Source organism: Vidua macroura, chromosome 27 (assembly GCF_024509145.1).
Source record: "Vidua macroura isolate BioBank_ID:100142 chromosome 27, ASM2450914v1, whole genome shotgun sequence".
Taxonomy (NCBI): domain Eukaryota; kingdom Metazoa; phylum Chordata; class Aves; order Passeriformes; family Viduidae; genus Vidua; species Vidua macroura.
The window spans coordinates 1,659,683-1,673,155 of record NC_071597.1 but is presented as its reverse complement, the minus strand read 5'-3'; the positions used below and the strand labels follow the sequence as shown (position 1 = coordinate 1,673,155).

The window sequence follows — 13,473 nt, the reverse complement described above, 5'->3', positions numbered from 1 at the left end:
CTTCTTTCTGCACAGCCCCTTCTTTCTGCACAGCCCCTGCTCTCTGCACAGCCCCTTCTCTCTGCACAGCCCCTTCTCTCTGCACAGCCCCTGCCCTCTGCACAGTTCTCCGGCTGCGTGTGGCTGTCCCACCGCTGGCTCACATCTGGAGTGGAATTCCTCATTTATGGCAGCGAGCCTGTTCAGCACAGATGCTCTCTGGGCAACGCAGAGTGGACAGAAGTGGTAAGTCACATCACTGCTGTCTCCTTGCCCAGTAATCACTCCCGTGAATTCCTCAGTCGTGTTTTTCGTACAGGGAATTACAGGCAAACTGCACACAGAACACCTGTCTCTGCAGCTGGGCTCACTTTGGGCCACCTCCAGCCAGCATTTGGCTCTTTCCAGTGGCACCACACTGTGTTCAGGAGCCAAAGAAGAATATTTGTTCCAGGATCATCATTTTCAAAGATATTCCCATCACTCTATTGTATATTTTCCTCCATTTATGGTCCATTGTAGGGCTTTGACAGCTTAAGGTAAAGTCCTCAGAGCTACAGGTTCTTGCTGCCTCTCTCCTGACCCATGGCCATTCCGGCTTCCTCGGCTGGCGTGAAACCACCTCCAGGTTTTAACTATTAATATTTATGTTTATTTCTGACGTTTTGCCCTGCTCCTGGGGAAATCCCAGCCCTCCAAACACGATGGGAAGCTGCCTTCATAGTGCAGGCAGTGCTTTTGCTCGGGCAGATCCACCACTCACCTTGCACAGCCCCGCTCCCACGCTCGGCTCATCAGCTCTCCATGGAGCAAACCCTGGATTTCTGAAACCATCACAGAGCAGTTTTGCCCCTCTGGAGGGTGAGGAGTGGGGAGCACTGGAATCCTTTCCTGCTGCTGCCTGATAAGATCCTTCCCATGCAAGCAGTGAGGTGTGGGAAATGTGGCTTTTGCAGACGCTGGAGGGATGCATCCCTTGGGATGCTACGGGATCCCTCAGTGGGGTGGGTGAGTGCCACGCGGAGAGAGCCCAGGGCCGTGTCCAAAGCTTGGAGCGAAGCCAATCTGCACACGCAGCTCCCGGGAGAGAGGCTGGAGGAGCTAATTACCGTGGGGGGGGGGGGGTTAATTGCACCCCGTGCCAGAAAGCGGAAGGGTCGCTCCGGGATCGGGGAGGCTGCGGGAGACCGCGGAGAGAGAGCTGGGAGCCGAGGGAGCGGCGAAGGTTTGGGGTCAGAGGCTGGCTCCACACAAAGGAGCGAGCGGCTGGAAGCCGGTTCGACGCCGAGAGCCAATCGCTGCTGCGGCCCCGCGATAAAAGGGCTCGGAGCCGGCGCTGCGAGCGCAGGAAGCGGCTCCGCTCCACGGCCGCGGCCTCTGCGGCGGGACACCGGGCGGCAGAGCCCCGGGCACGGCTCGGCACAGCTCGGCACGGCCCCGCCCTGCCTGCGGACCCTCCTGCTCGGCGGTGAGCTGGGCTCGGGGGCGGCGGGAGGCGGCTGCGAGACAATGCCGGCCCCGCGAGGGGCTCGCCCGCACCGGCGGCTCCCGAACGCGCCGGGCGGCGAGAGCCGGAGCGGGCGGCGGGGAGCGGGCGGCAGGCGGGCGGGGATGGAGAGCAGCGAGGAAGGCGCGGGGAGAGCCCCGGGAAGCGGCCCCGCAGCACCGGAGCTGCTCGGGCTCGGAACGGCGAGTGCTGCGGCCGGGGCAGGGACCGGAGCTCCGGAGCCGGCGGGGGAGCGGGGCGAGCTCCCCGTGCCCGAGTGAGCCCCGGGGTAGCCGGTGGGGCGAGCAGGCCTGTGCTGGCTGGGGGTGCGTGTTTGGGGGCGGATTTGGGGGCTCACGCTGCCCGTTTGGGCCGTAGCTCCCTCTTTGTTGTGTGCTGCAGCACACGCCGGAGGGCGGCTGGACAGATCCGTTTTATTAAGCTGATCAGAAAGAGCAGAGATGGAAGAAAAACCTGTTAGATCCCGACTCCCTTATCCCCCTTCGTAATGCCTGCCGATTCCCGATGCTGTGTCTCCTGCCGCCTCATCCAGCTGCATTTAAACCTTTCCAGCGACAGGTCTTTCATCACTTCCCTGGGGAGGCTGTTGCATGACTGTGAGATTTAATAACAACACAAATGCCCTGGGCTCTGACATAACCCTTAACAGCCAGGGATCTCCCAGGGCTTCACAAAGGAGAGCAGCTCTGTTTTCATCGACGGGAGGGGGGGGGGGGAAAGGGAACAGAAAAAAATGAAATTATTTATCCACCACCACCCAAAATTAGCAGCAGATTTAGGAATCAAGCCCAGGTCTCCCAAGTCCCAGTCTGGTGCTGTAACTACTGTGTTTTGGGCCAGGCTGATCTGTCTAATCCCCTTGGATCACTCCAAACAAGCTAAGATACCTTGTAGATCATATTTATGATCAATTTTCTGCTGATTTTTTTTTTTTTTTTCATGGTGTGGGTATCAGTTTTGAAAAAAAGCTGATAATCCAGCCTTGAAAACTGGGCTTTGTCCACCAAAGGCGTCGTGTGAGGGCTCTCACAGGGAAGACATCTGGTGCCTCAGCTGAGCTGCCGTGTGTTTAAGGCCAGGAGCAGCACATCTGCAGCATTATTAATGTAGATTACAAAATAATTGCAGGGCAATCGACCAAGCTTAGTCTGAAACAGCCCCAGTGTTAATGTCCTTTTTAAATGGGAGTCCTGCAAGAAGGAAATTCCCGGTTCCAAGCTGAGGGTCTGTCAGAACCAACCTCTTGGGCCTTTGCAAGGTGGTTGGATGCATCTTCATTCTTATGCAGCTTAAAACCAGGTTCCTGATCTTTTTTGGTCAGCAAAAATCCCAGGAGACTTCTCATTAGGGAGGGGAATTCCTCTTCTGGCTTCCTTCAGTGGGTAACTCCTGGGAGTCTTCAACTACTCCTCTGGTCCTGGAGGGTGATGAAGTTTTTCTTTTCCTTTTTTCCCACCCTCAGCTCTTGCAGGGTTTTGCCAGGCAGCTGCCACGTTCCCCCAAGACATGCCTGCTTTTCCCTCCCAGTTAAGTCATTTTTATCTGCCATCTGGGGGTGTTGCAGTGCTTACCTCGCTCTTAGCAAAAGCCCTGGGATGGAAAACATTAAATCTGGACAAAAGGATTATTGCAATATCAATGTTAAGCACACTTTAGACATATTTCTCACTCCTGTGGTGTGCCCATAACCCTCTCCATATGTCCAGCTCAGGGTTTTCAGTGGCAAGATGCCTCAGCATCCTCTGATGTGCCTCTCCAGGGATTACTTTTCCCGGCACACTCATTGCTCCACTGCAATCTTGTGGATTTCAGAGAACCAGATCCTATGCTGGGCTCTACAGCACCTTGGATCCTAAAAGGAAGGGTAGAGATGAAGGCTGAAAATAGCTGGGGCAGCTCAAAAAGAATGACATTTGGAGAGATTTAACTACCAATATGATTTTGGTCGTGTTTTCTTATACAATCTGCATTTGGACAGCAAAGAGTGGCTTTTGTAGGGCTTGTGTGGAGGCAGGGACCACGGAAAGGGGTTGTGCTGTGTTTTGGAGTGCCTGGAGCTGGACCCACTCCTGCTCTTACTGCAGCTGCAGGTGATGAAACAGCAAAAGATTTTTGTGGGGTCTCTCAGGGCCCAAGAGATGGGCTCACCCCATGGAATCAGAGAATCCTGCAGGTTGGAAAAGCTCTCTAAGATGATAGTGTCCAACCATTCTCACAGCACTGCCAAGGCCACCGCTAAACCATGTCCCCAAGTGCCACCTCCCCTTCAACCCCTCCAGGGATGGGCACTCCACCACAGGAAATGCCAGTCCAGAGTCTGGTGAGTAACAGGTGATGTTCCACAGGAGAAAATCAACACTGAGAGGTTGTGTTGGAGGAAGGAGGAAATTACAGGCAATTACAGGTCCGTTAATTGGAGTACGAGGAAAGGTTGGTTTCTAGAACAGGTTCTGGAAGAGAAATCAAAGATGTGCTGTTGGGAAGCAGAATGAAATGCTGGGTGGTCTTAGCACAGATCGTGTCACGCTGGCTCAGTGTCTTCCTCAGATGTGATAAATGACTTCTGAAACAACAGGGCCTCGTGATAGAGCCCCAAGGAAATGATTATTTTAGGTGGAGACAGGAAAAAGGACAGGGAAAAAAGAGAGCAAAATGGAAGGAAGACACTTGGATTCTTCTGCAAGGAGGGATGTAAGGATACATCAGGCCAGAGGTTTTCAGGGGTGCTGGAGTTTTGTGTCAGAATACCAAGGTCTGAGATCTCCCAGGCATGGAGCTGCCAGGCCAGCTCACCTGTTTGCATCAGGCCACCACGGTGGCTGTGGCAACAGAGAGCCCACCAGGTGAGAACAGGTTAAAAGGAATCTGCTTCTCCTGAATGTGGTTGCTCTTTATGAATCCCACTGAGAGGCAAATGTTTGATGGGAGAAGAGCTCATGTCTGATGGTAAATGGATGTACACTTGTGTAGGGAAGCAGGAGCTGATGTTTCCAGGCGGAGCTTGGTTTATGGGAGAGATTAGGGAAGAGCTGACAAGGGCAGGGAGGCCATGAGCTTCTGTTTGCCTGTTGTGCTTGTTCACAGCAGGTTGATGTTGCACCTCCTTAGTCCCTTCTGCAGGGCTTCCAAAGTTTCTCCCAGTGAAGCACTTCTGTCCAATGTCCAGCCTCAACCTCTCAACCTGCAATTTTTGTCTGGCGCTACTGAGAATTTGTCTCTGCTTGGAAAAGCCTCTTCTCATCCCCCTGGCAGGACTTCTGCAGTGCTTCTCTGCTCTATCTGAATCATGATCCCCGGGAGCAGAGACTCCCTTCAGATCAGGATTTTTAATGGATGCCACTAAACACAGCCACAGTCCCAGGAACTGGCTGCCTCAGTTTCTGCTTCTGGAAAGCAGGTGAATCCCAGTAGCATCCTTCTGGCCTGTGGGCCCTTCACTGAGAGGCAGGGCAGGGACCAGCCCAGTCCCCCGGGCCCTGGTGCTTCCAGAGCTGTGCACTTCTTCCTCAGGGGAGGCAGGGATGAAAGTGGCAGAGGGGAGCGGGTGGGCAGGGGCTTCCCTTGGGCTCCCTCTCACTCCTGTGGGTCCCCCATTGTTGCCCTGACAAAGGCAGCCCTGTTCCTCCCCACAACTATTCCTTGTCAGCATCCCTCAGCACTGCAGATTTCCTGCCCACTGGCAGCCTTTCAAGAGGCAGAACGTGGATGGAAAGGGGATTAGTGGAGCAGGCTGGTGGAAGGTGGCTCCTGGCCATGGGGTGAGGCAGGGTCAGGCCCACTCCCCAGGACTCTCACCAGCAGGGTAGGGGTGTCCCCAGAAATGTCTGGATTCTCCTCCCTGGAGTCCTCCACCCCGTGCCAAGCCAGCAGGGACCTGCCCTGGGTCCCCAGTACCAGTGAGGTCAAGTGGCTGGCTCAAAGCCACACAAGAGCCAAGACCTGAAGCAGAATTAAGGGATTCCGTGCCTAAAGCAGGAGCTGTGGCCACTGGGCTCTCTCCATCACCCCTTCCCTGGCACTGCTGTGCCTGGCTCTGGCCTGGCCTGTTGGATGCTGGTTGTGCACCACACTTGGTTCCATGGTGTGGGTGAACTGTGAGAGCCCAGGACTGCAGAAACTGAGCCTTGGGAGCTGGGTGATTCCCAGGCTCACCAGACAGGCTCTTCCAGCTCCTGTTCCCCTCTTCCCCACACTGGCCAGCTGAGAGGGGTGATGGCCATGGAGCTGGAGGCTCAGTGCTGCTCTGTGCGTGGGTTTCACTGATCCTGCACAGGATCTCGTGGACATCCATCCCCACAGCCACCCAGGATTCCCAGGATTTCCTGGGGGAAAGGCCTGGCAGCCCCCCCGAGGTGCCTCGCCGTGCTCTGGGGAACACCCCACGTCCTCCGAGGATGGAGGAGGAAGGGGGCCCGGCTCCCCCACGCCGTGCTTTGCCTTTGGGAGAGCCTCCTGCAATGGAGCAGTGATCCCTGCAGTAAACAAACCCTTCCAGGGCTGCTAATGGGAACCATCTGACAGAGAGGGGCCCCTCGCCCGCCGTGCTCCGGAAACCCACCGGGCTGGGGCCACTGGGAACGGGCTGGCTCTGACTGGGGCAGCCCCTCTGGAGAGGGGAAGGGGGAAAGGCTCCCTGCACCCCTCCTGGCTGCAGGAAACCTGATCCTTCAGAGGCAGGTTGAGGTCGGGGCACTGCCTTGGGCCACCCCAGATGTTCCCTCTCCCTCCATCTGCCCCAGGGTCGGGCAGGAAGGTGGGAGGGGATGCAGGAGGCTGTTAGGGAAAAGCTCTGTGATCGAGCAGCGTTGCCTTCCTCCCCTCAAGCTCCTCGCTGCTTGGAGCCATCAGTCTCTACGAGGGGCAGGATGAAGAGAGGCTGGAAGGCAAAGGGGCTCTCACCTTGTCCTGAGCCAAAAACCTGAAACTGCTGGCGTGACCTGGAGAGGAGGACACTCCTCACTCCTGCTCTTGCCAGGCTGTGACAGTGGCTAAGGACTTCAGGGCCCAGAGGTTTGGAACAGGTCAGATCTAGCAGTTATGGTGCACAGCTTCTGGCTTTGTCACACAGCCTGCTGCACCCCTCAGAGCCAGCGAGCCCCGAGGCTTCCCGAGCCCTTGCCAAGGCTTTGTGACATCAGTGTGGCAGCGTGTCCTCAGGCACTGTGTCACCACGTTCCCCCTCTCCTGGAGGCTGCCTTGGGCCCCAGCACCAACCTGTGCTGCTGGGAAGGGCAATGGCAGCAGCCCAGAGCCTCCAAGGATCCCTCCTGTGCTTTCTCACCAGTTCTGGTTCCCTTATTGCCTCAGCACACCCTTCCCCTTCGAGATTTCTGCTCTTGCCTCCTGCCCTGCAGCAGGAAGGAGGTTTGGCAGCTCCTGAAGGGCAGCTGCAGCGAGGGGCTCGCTGGAAGCGCCGCCGGGAGAGCGCGGGCACGAGGGGTCTGTGCACGGAGGGCAGAGGGGCTGGGTGGGAAACATCCCGCCACGGGGTGGGGAAATGGGGGGGAACTGAAGGGAAAGGGGGCTGGGGCAAAGAAACATAGTGGGTGGAAGTAAAAATGGGCTTATCAGAGAAGCCCCGAGTGGTTGGGCTTGAAGGAACCTTAAAGATGATCTCGTTCCACGCCCCTGCCGTGTGCAGGGACACCTTCCACTGGAGCAGCTCCTGGTGGAGGGTCTGGAAAAACCGAGGGAGGGAAGAGGGCTGGGGTTGGGGCAGAAAGATGAGCTGCAAGGGAAGGGGGGAGGACAAATAGCAAACAAATAGCAAATAACAAATAGCAAAGGCTGGGGTGAAGGTGAAAAGCAGGTGAAAAAGGGGAGGGATGTGTGTCTGTGTCAGAGGCGCGTGTGGAGTGGGGACACCAGGCTTGGTGGGTCCCTCGTGTTCCCTGCAGGGTCTGTGCTGGGCTGTTGGACCCGACAGAGCCCGGAGGCACCAAGAGAAGGTTCCTGCCCCAGGGAATGGGGGCAGGGAGGGGCTGTGGGGCTGCGCCCTGGCCCCCGGCAGATGCTGGGTTCAGCAGCAGCTGCCTGCGAGCAGGAAATAACAACCAAACCGCAGAGAGACGGGAAATGATTTTGATAGAGCAGGGCTGGGCCTCTGCTGAGGCTGTGAAACGTTTGCAGCCAGGGCTGTGCAGCCCCAGGGCTGAGAGGGGCACCCGCCAAGGGCCCAGGACCTGGGGAAAAGGTCTTTTGAAAGCAGCCATGAGTTTTAGGTGCTTTGCTGGATGCAACTCAAGCCTGCTGTCAGCTGCTGGGGGTTTGGCAGCCAAAGAGCCCCCTGAAACTGAGGACGTGTCTGCAAATGTCCCTGTGAGGTGGGCATTGAGGAGATGCCCCTGCCCCAAGCCCTCCACCCTGACGTGTCTCTGCCCTGGGGCTTTCTCAGTGTCTAGCCCAGTCCTTGGGCAGCAGGAGGGTTTTTGGGGTGGCAATGTGAGGCCAAGGGGGTTCAGTAGGAAGGAAAGCAGCCCCAGGCAGAGGCAGGTGCTGGTTTTCCAGCCTCCAGCTCATCCCCATCATTGCAGAGCCACCCCTTCACCCTCCTTTTCGCTGCTCTGCTCCTCCCTTGGCAGTGTTCACCCAACCCCACACTCTGTCCTCTGTATTCAAACCAGGGCTCATCTTTCACGGGTGTTTTGAAGGTAAAGTTCAGTGGGGAAAACCCCCTGAGGAGCTGTCAGTGCCTTTTTAGCTCTTTTTTTACCGAAAGGGGTGATTTGCAATGCTGGTGTTTCTTTCCTGTGCGGGTCCCAGCCCTGTCAGCCTCATCCTCCCAGGCACTCAGCACATCACACGGGGCTCAGCCTAAAGGCGACGTGGGCTCCTCGAGAAGACAAAATCCCCATCACTTGCTCTGCTGAGCTGTGATCAGCGAGACTTTTCTAGGGCTAAAATTAGACTAAAACCAGAGTCCTTCCTCCAGCAACACCAGTCCTTCAGTGGCTGCATTAGTGAAACACGGGGTGCTGGTTTTGCTGCCCTGGCTTGGGGTCATTGCCTGGCAGGTGCTTCCACGCGTGGGTTTGGAGTAGAGACCATCAGAGCACCTTCCAGCTGTTCAGAGCCCCAAACCCTCCAGCTGCTATCACGGTGTTCCAGCCCTGCATCTCCTGTCCAGCTCCGTGTGCCTCAATCTCTCTGCTCCCTCAGGCAGCCCCAGCCCAGGGGGCTGAGCTGACCCTGGAGGGAGCTTTGGGCACACACCAGCTCCTGCAGAGCTGCTGGCTTTGGTGATGAAACCAGCCCCACTCCTGATGACATTTCCTTTCCAGGTGCTGCAAGAGGTCTGTCTTTGACACTTCCGCAGGCAGCATCGACCCACGGACTCGGAGCTCAGGATTAAATAGACAGAGAGGGGAAAGGAAGCATGTTCCAGGCCACGGGAGCCGCCAGCCCAGCCCCAGCTCATGTACGTGGCCTCCTGGGGTTTGTATGGGAATTTCGGCTGGGTCTGGGTTCTCGGGGGGGAGGGTTCTCCACAGAAGCCGTGTTCCTGACCTGACGTTTTAGGGTGATCAAAGGCACAGTCACAGCTACTCAGACAACAGAACTGGGGACAGGAATGTTCCAGCAGAAGGTGCTGTTTGCTGAGCACGCTGGACGCCAGCCTCAGGCTCTGCTCCATCCCGAGCTCTCAGCCCGCGCTGTCTCGGGCTGCTGTCTGTTTGTTTGTGTTTCCATGGCTTTCCCTGATCACAATTGAGAGCTTTCGAGCTGCTTAGGGCTGGAGTGATTGGAGATGGAAAAACATAAAGGTTCAAGAACATCTCCTGCTGGGACAGGATACGGCCCTTCCCCGAGGGAAGATCTATCAGATATGGAACGGAGAGCGCGCCGGCCGGGCCAGGAGGCTGCCGAGAAGTGACGAGCAGTGGATTGCTGTAGCTTGGGAACGGATGTATCAGCTCAGAGAGGCAGATTTTCCTCAGCTCTGGTCAGCTGAGCCTGGAAAAAGCATATTAAATCCTAACCCCAGGAGAGCACCTGCGGGCGTTCTCCCGGTGCCAAGGGATGCAACTGGTTTTGCACGGCCCGAGCCTCCTCGCTGCCCACGTCCCGCTGTTGACTTTGGCTCCTGCTTCCAGCCTCGTGGGACTGAGAGGAAAATCACGTCCCTGACCTCAGTCAGTGAGAGCAGCTGGGAAACCTCTGAGGAGGCAGCTCGGCGAGGGGAGAGCTTCCTGTGCGTCCCTTACACAAACTGTTTCCAAAAATACAGAGGAGAAACGATGGGGAAGGACAAGGCAGGAGGAACGGGGGAGGAGGGTGAGGATCAGCCTGGGGGCAGAGAGGGGCAGTGCTGGGCAGGCAGAGCCAAACTGCAGCCAGAGGAAGGACAAGGACAGCAGGGTGACATCCTGGGGGGATGTCCTGGGGTCACACTGCCCCGACCTTGGGAACAAGGCGTGAGGAGGATGAGCCAGCCCTGACTGATCACCTTGCTGGAGCGCCACTGCCCCTTGGATCCCGACTTTGGGAAGGAGGGAGCACTTCCATCAGTGCCAAGAAGGGTGAAACTCCTGGGGTGGCTGCCAGGGACCCAGCTGGAGCCCACACCCCAGGGCTCCTTTGTTTCCTGCACAGCCCCAGCGTGAGGGGCTGACAGAGGAGCTGGAAACAAAACCTCTGCCTCAAGAGGCTCTGGGACAGTGAGGGGCACCCAGCTATGGCCAGGGGGACCGGGCCACTGCCCCCTGAGCCCGGGCAAGCACCCACGGGGCAGCATTGCCCGAGCCCTGTGCACCTCCAGCAAGAGGAGTTAATTGCCCTGCTCCAAGGGGCAGGAGCAGCCCTTCAGAGCAGATGTGCATGAGCCACAGGTGGTGGTTTGCAGGTGCAGGTCACAGAGGGGTTTTGTCAGGGTCTTGTGCCAAGCTCTTATTTTGCTTTCTCCTTCCCTTTTTAGGAGGCCAAAAGCAGCTCAGGAGGCAGCACAGTGCAGCGCTCCAAGGTACCTTTGCTTTTTCTACACCATAGAATCATCCTGGAATGGTCTGGGGTGGAATGGACCTCAGAGCCCATCCAGTGCCACCCATGCCCTGGGCAGGGGCACCTTCCACTGTCCCAGGCTGCTCCAAGCCCCAGTGTCCAGCCTGGCCTTGGACTCTTCCAGGGATCCAGGGGCAGCTTCTCTGTGCCAGGGCCTCATCCTGCTGATTCTTGGCAAGGGTGGAAGGGCCAAAAGCCCACGAGCCAAGCTCCAATCCAGCCCAGCATCAGTGGAGTGGCCCAGGGAGGGTGAGGGACGTGGGGGCTGCTTCCTGCTCCCCAGTGCTCTGGGGAATGGAGGGCAGGGAAGAGGGCAGTGGAGGGATGTAGGTTGTCCCAAACTCCTTCCTCATCCTCTGTCTCCCTTTGCTCTGCCCTTGGCCAGTCCTTCAGCCTGAAGGCACAGGTGAAGGAGATGTGCACTGCCTGCCAGAAAACCGTGTATCCCATGGAGCGGCTGGTGGCCGATAAATTCGTCTTCCACAACTCCTGCTTCTGCTGCAAGCACTGCCACACCAAGCTCAGGTGAGCCGGGCTGTCCCCGTGGTGGGACAGGTGCCAAGACCCTCCCAAATAGTGCCCCCCCCATCACAGCCCCTTGCTTGGCCAGTAGCCAAAGACCCCCAGCCCACCCATCACCGCAAAACAAAGGTTCCTCTGCACACCTGGGCCCAAGTCGCAGCTAAATCCTGCCTGGTATGGCAGGAGAGATGTTTCCCCTTGAGAGCAGCCCCAGGGGAACACGGAGCTGAGCCAGAGCCTCCTTCTAGAGGACTCAGAGCAGAGGCTGAGCTCCCCTGAGACCCCCCCATCTCTGCTCACAGCAGCCCCCAAGAGCCTCTGCTGGTGGGAGGGAGCTGTTGGCCCTAAGGGTCCCCTCCTGCATGCTGTCCCCTCTGCTGTCCCGGTGTCCCCAAGCCCCCCCACTTCCCCCAGGCTGTGGCTCAGTGTCCCTGCCCTGCTAACCCTGCCCTCCCTCCCCAGCCTGGGCAGCTACGCTGCGCTCCACGGGGAATTCTACTGCAAGCCCCACTTCCAGCAGCTCTTCAAGAGTAAAGGCAACTACGACGAAGGCTTCGGGCGCAAGCAGCACAAGGAGCTGTGGGTGCACAAGGAGGTGGAGAGCGGGACCAAGTCGGCGTGAGCGGGGCCAGCCCCGCTCCCGGAGCCCCGCGGAGCCGGAGGAGCTGAGCTGGGCTAACTGAGCTGATGTAGAGCAGGACCTGGGGCGGGGGAGAGGGGGAGCCCCCTCTTTGGAGGGTGCTCAGAGGGGTCCTGCAGGCCGTAAGGACAGGGCAGAGGTGACCAGGGTGCAGCCCCCCTGACCTGAAGCCCTCTCTCTGCAGGCCCCTCTCCCCAGTGAGATCAGAGCAGAAGCAATTGCCCCCATGGGACCCCCAGCCCTGTTGATCCATTTCAGGCCTGTCACCATGGAAAAGGGATGAGCTGGGGGGGCTTATCCAGCTTGTGAGCCACTGCAGAGCTCCCGGCTCTGCCACACCAGCCCTGCACTGCTGGGGCTCTGGATAAGGAGGGTCCTTGGTTTACATCAGCTCAGTTCAGCTGGGATGGTTCAGCCTTAAGGATGTTGCCCTGCCACGGTTTAACAATGTCTGTTTTTTATATTTGCCTTCCACTGGTACGTTCTGCGCTGGAGCCTCGCGGCAGCTTCACCTGCGCGCCTTTATTTTTGTAATACAAGGTTTCCCAGCCTTCCCTGTCTTGTCCTGTGTTCCCAAGGGCCTGGGGAGGTGGGACTAATGGTCAGGTCTGCCTCTTACTGCCCAGGCAGTGTGGAAAGAGCTTGTGTCCATGCAGGATCGAGGAAATTCTCCTGGATACCTGTGAGTGAGGCTGGGAGGGAAGGGGAGGGAGGGAAAGGAAAAAGGCAGCCCTTCCTTCTTTGGGGAGTGCTCAGAGGGGTCCTGCACACCATGAGGACTGGGCAGAGCTGACCAGGATGCAGGCCCCTGACCAGAAGCCCCCCTGGAGCCCCCAGGTTTTTGGGAACCACACCAGGATTTCAAATTGCTCATCAGTGTTGCCCTGTGAGCTGCACAGCCCAGCTGGAACCTTCCACCAGCTTCCGAATGGAGCCCAGGACCACCCTCAAAAGGCACCCTCAAAAGCCTGGGGATCCCCCAGGACTAGATCCCCCCCTTTGCCCTGACGTGTCTCGTGCTCTCCCCTCCACATCAGTGGCCAAGGTGCCGTCCCTCAGTGGCTGTGCCAGGGGCAGGACGGGATCAGTGCTGGGCTGGCCTCACGGCTCTCCCTTGGACCCACCCCACACCCACTCCCCTGGTTTGGATAGCACAGTCCATACAAATTAATGAGCCCAGCAAGCCCTGCCAGGCTGGAGGCACAAATGCAGGAAAAGCAGAGAAAGTGCACGAGTCTGGTTTTAATTATTATTTACCTCTTTCCTCCAGGCACACTTTGTACAGCTGTGCTCAGGAACCCCATTGTCTTTCCAATTCTGCAGGAATTGGGCTTTTCAGGGCCCCCCACATAGAGAAACAGCCTGTGATATCAACAGTGAGAGCCCCTGTTCCATCCCTGAGTGATCCCATCAGCTCTGCCGAGCACGTCCTGTCTGGGAGAAGCCAGACACAGCCATGGAAACAGGAGATAAGGATGAAAGGGAGAAAGATGGGGATGGGTAGTCCAGAGGAGGAAGAGATGGCACAAACAGACCCTGGTCTCTGTGGTGCTCCCCCTGCTCAGTACAGCCCTGGTGGGGCTCAGGGTGTGCACCCACAGCCAGGCAGCAGTGGAGTTGTCTCATGGTCACAGTGACAGTGATTTTGGGGACAGCACCGGCTCAATGACCACAGGAGCCTGATGTTGGACAAGTTAATTCTCCTTTTCAAATGGCTCCTGGGTGGGCATGGCCTGGGGACACGCAGCCCCCACGGGGACTGTGCACACACACCCTGGCAAGGCTCTCAGGGGCCTCACCAAGAGCTTTGACTGCCCCCACCACGCAG

General features: G+C 57.7%; 1 protein-coding gene across 4 annotated transcripts; it reads left to right on the top strand.

Annotated features, from left to right (window-relative positions):
- Window positions 1–1,020: 1,020 nt before the first annotated feature.
- LIMD2 (LIM domain containing 2) lies at window positions 1,021–12,199 on the top strand. Of its 4 annotated transcripts, none has more exons than XM_054000082.1 (5): window positions 1,021–1,447; window positions 8,802–8,903; window positions 10,401–10,445; window positions 10,869–11,008; window positions 11,468–12,199. In XM_054000082.1, the coding sequence occupies exons 2-5, from the start codon at window positions 8,862–8,864 to the stop codon at window positions 11,625–11,627; spliced, it is 387 nt and encodes a 128-aa protein (XP_053856057.1). In that variant the 5' UTR covers window positions 1,021–1,447; window positions 8,802–8,861; the 3' UTR covers window positions 11,628–12,199. The 4 variants fall into 4 exon arrangements, with proteins under 4 accessions (XP_053856057.1, XP_053856056.1, XP_053856058.1 ...); XM_054000081.1 differs by having other exon boundaries at window positions 8,767–8,903; XM_054000083.1 differs by lacking the exon at window positions 1,021–1,447 and adding an exon at window positions 6,770–6,850.
- The last annotated feature ends 1,274 nt before the right edge of the window (window positions 12,200–13,473 follow it).

What these genes read in the sequence shown, in the direction of transcription:
- LIMD2 (XM_054000082.1), top strand. Translation starts at nt 8,862, where the DNA reads ATGTTCCAGGCCACGGGAGCCGCCAGCCCAGCCCCAGCTCAT. An exon ending in CCAGCCCAGCCCCAGCTCAT is followed by an intron (nt 8,904 to 10,400) that starts GTACGTGGCCTC and finishes TTCCCTTTTTAG; the next exon opens with GAGGCCAAAAGCAGCTCAGG. An exon ending in GCACAGTGCAGCGCTCCAAG is followed by an intron (nt 10,446 to 10,868) that starts GTACCTTTGCTT and finishes GCCCTTGGCCAG; the next exon opens with TCCTTCAGCCTGAAGGCACA.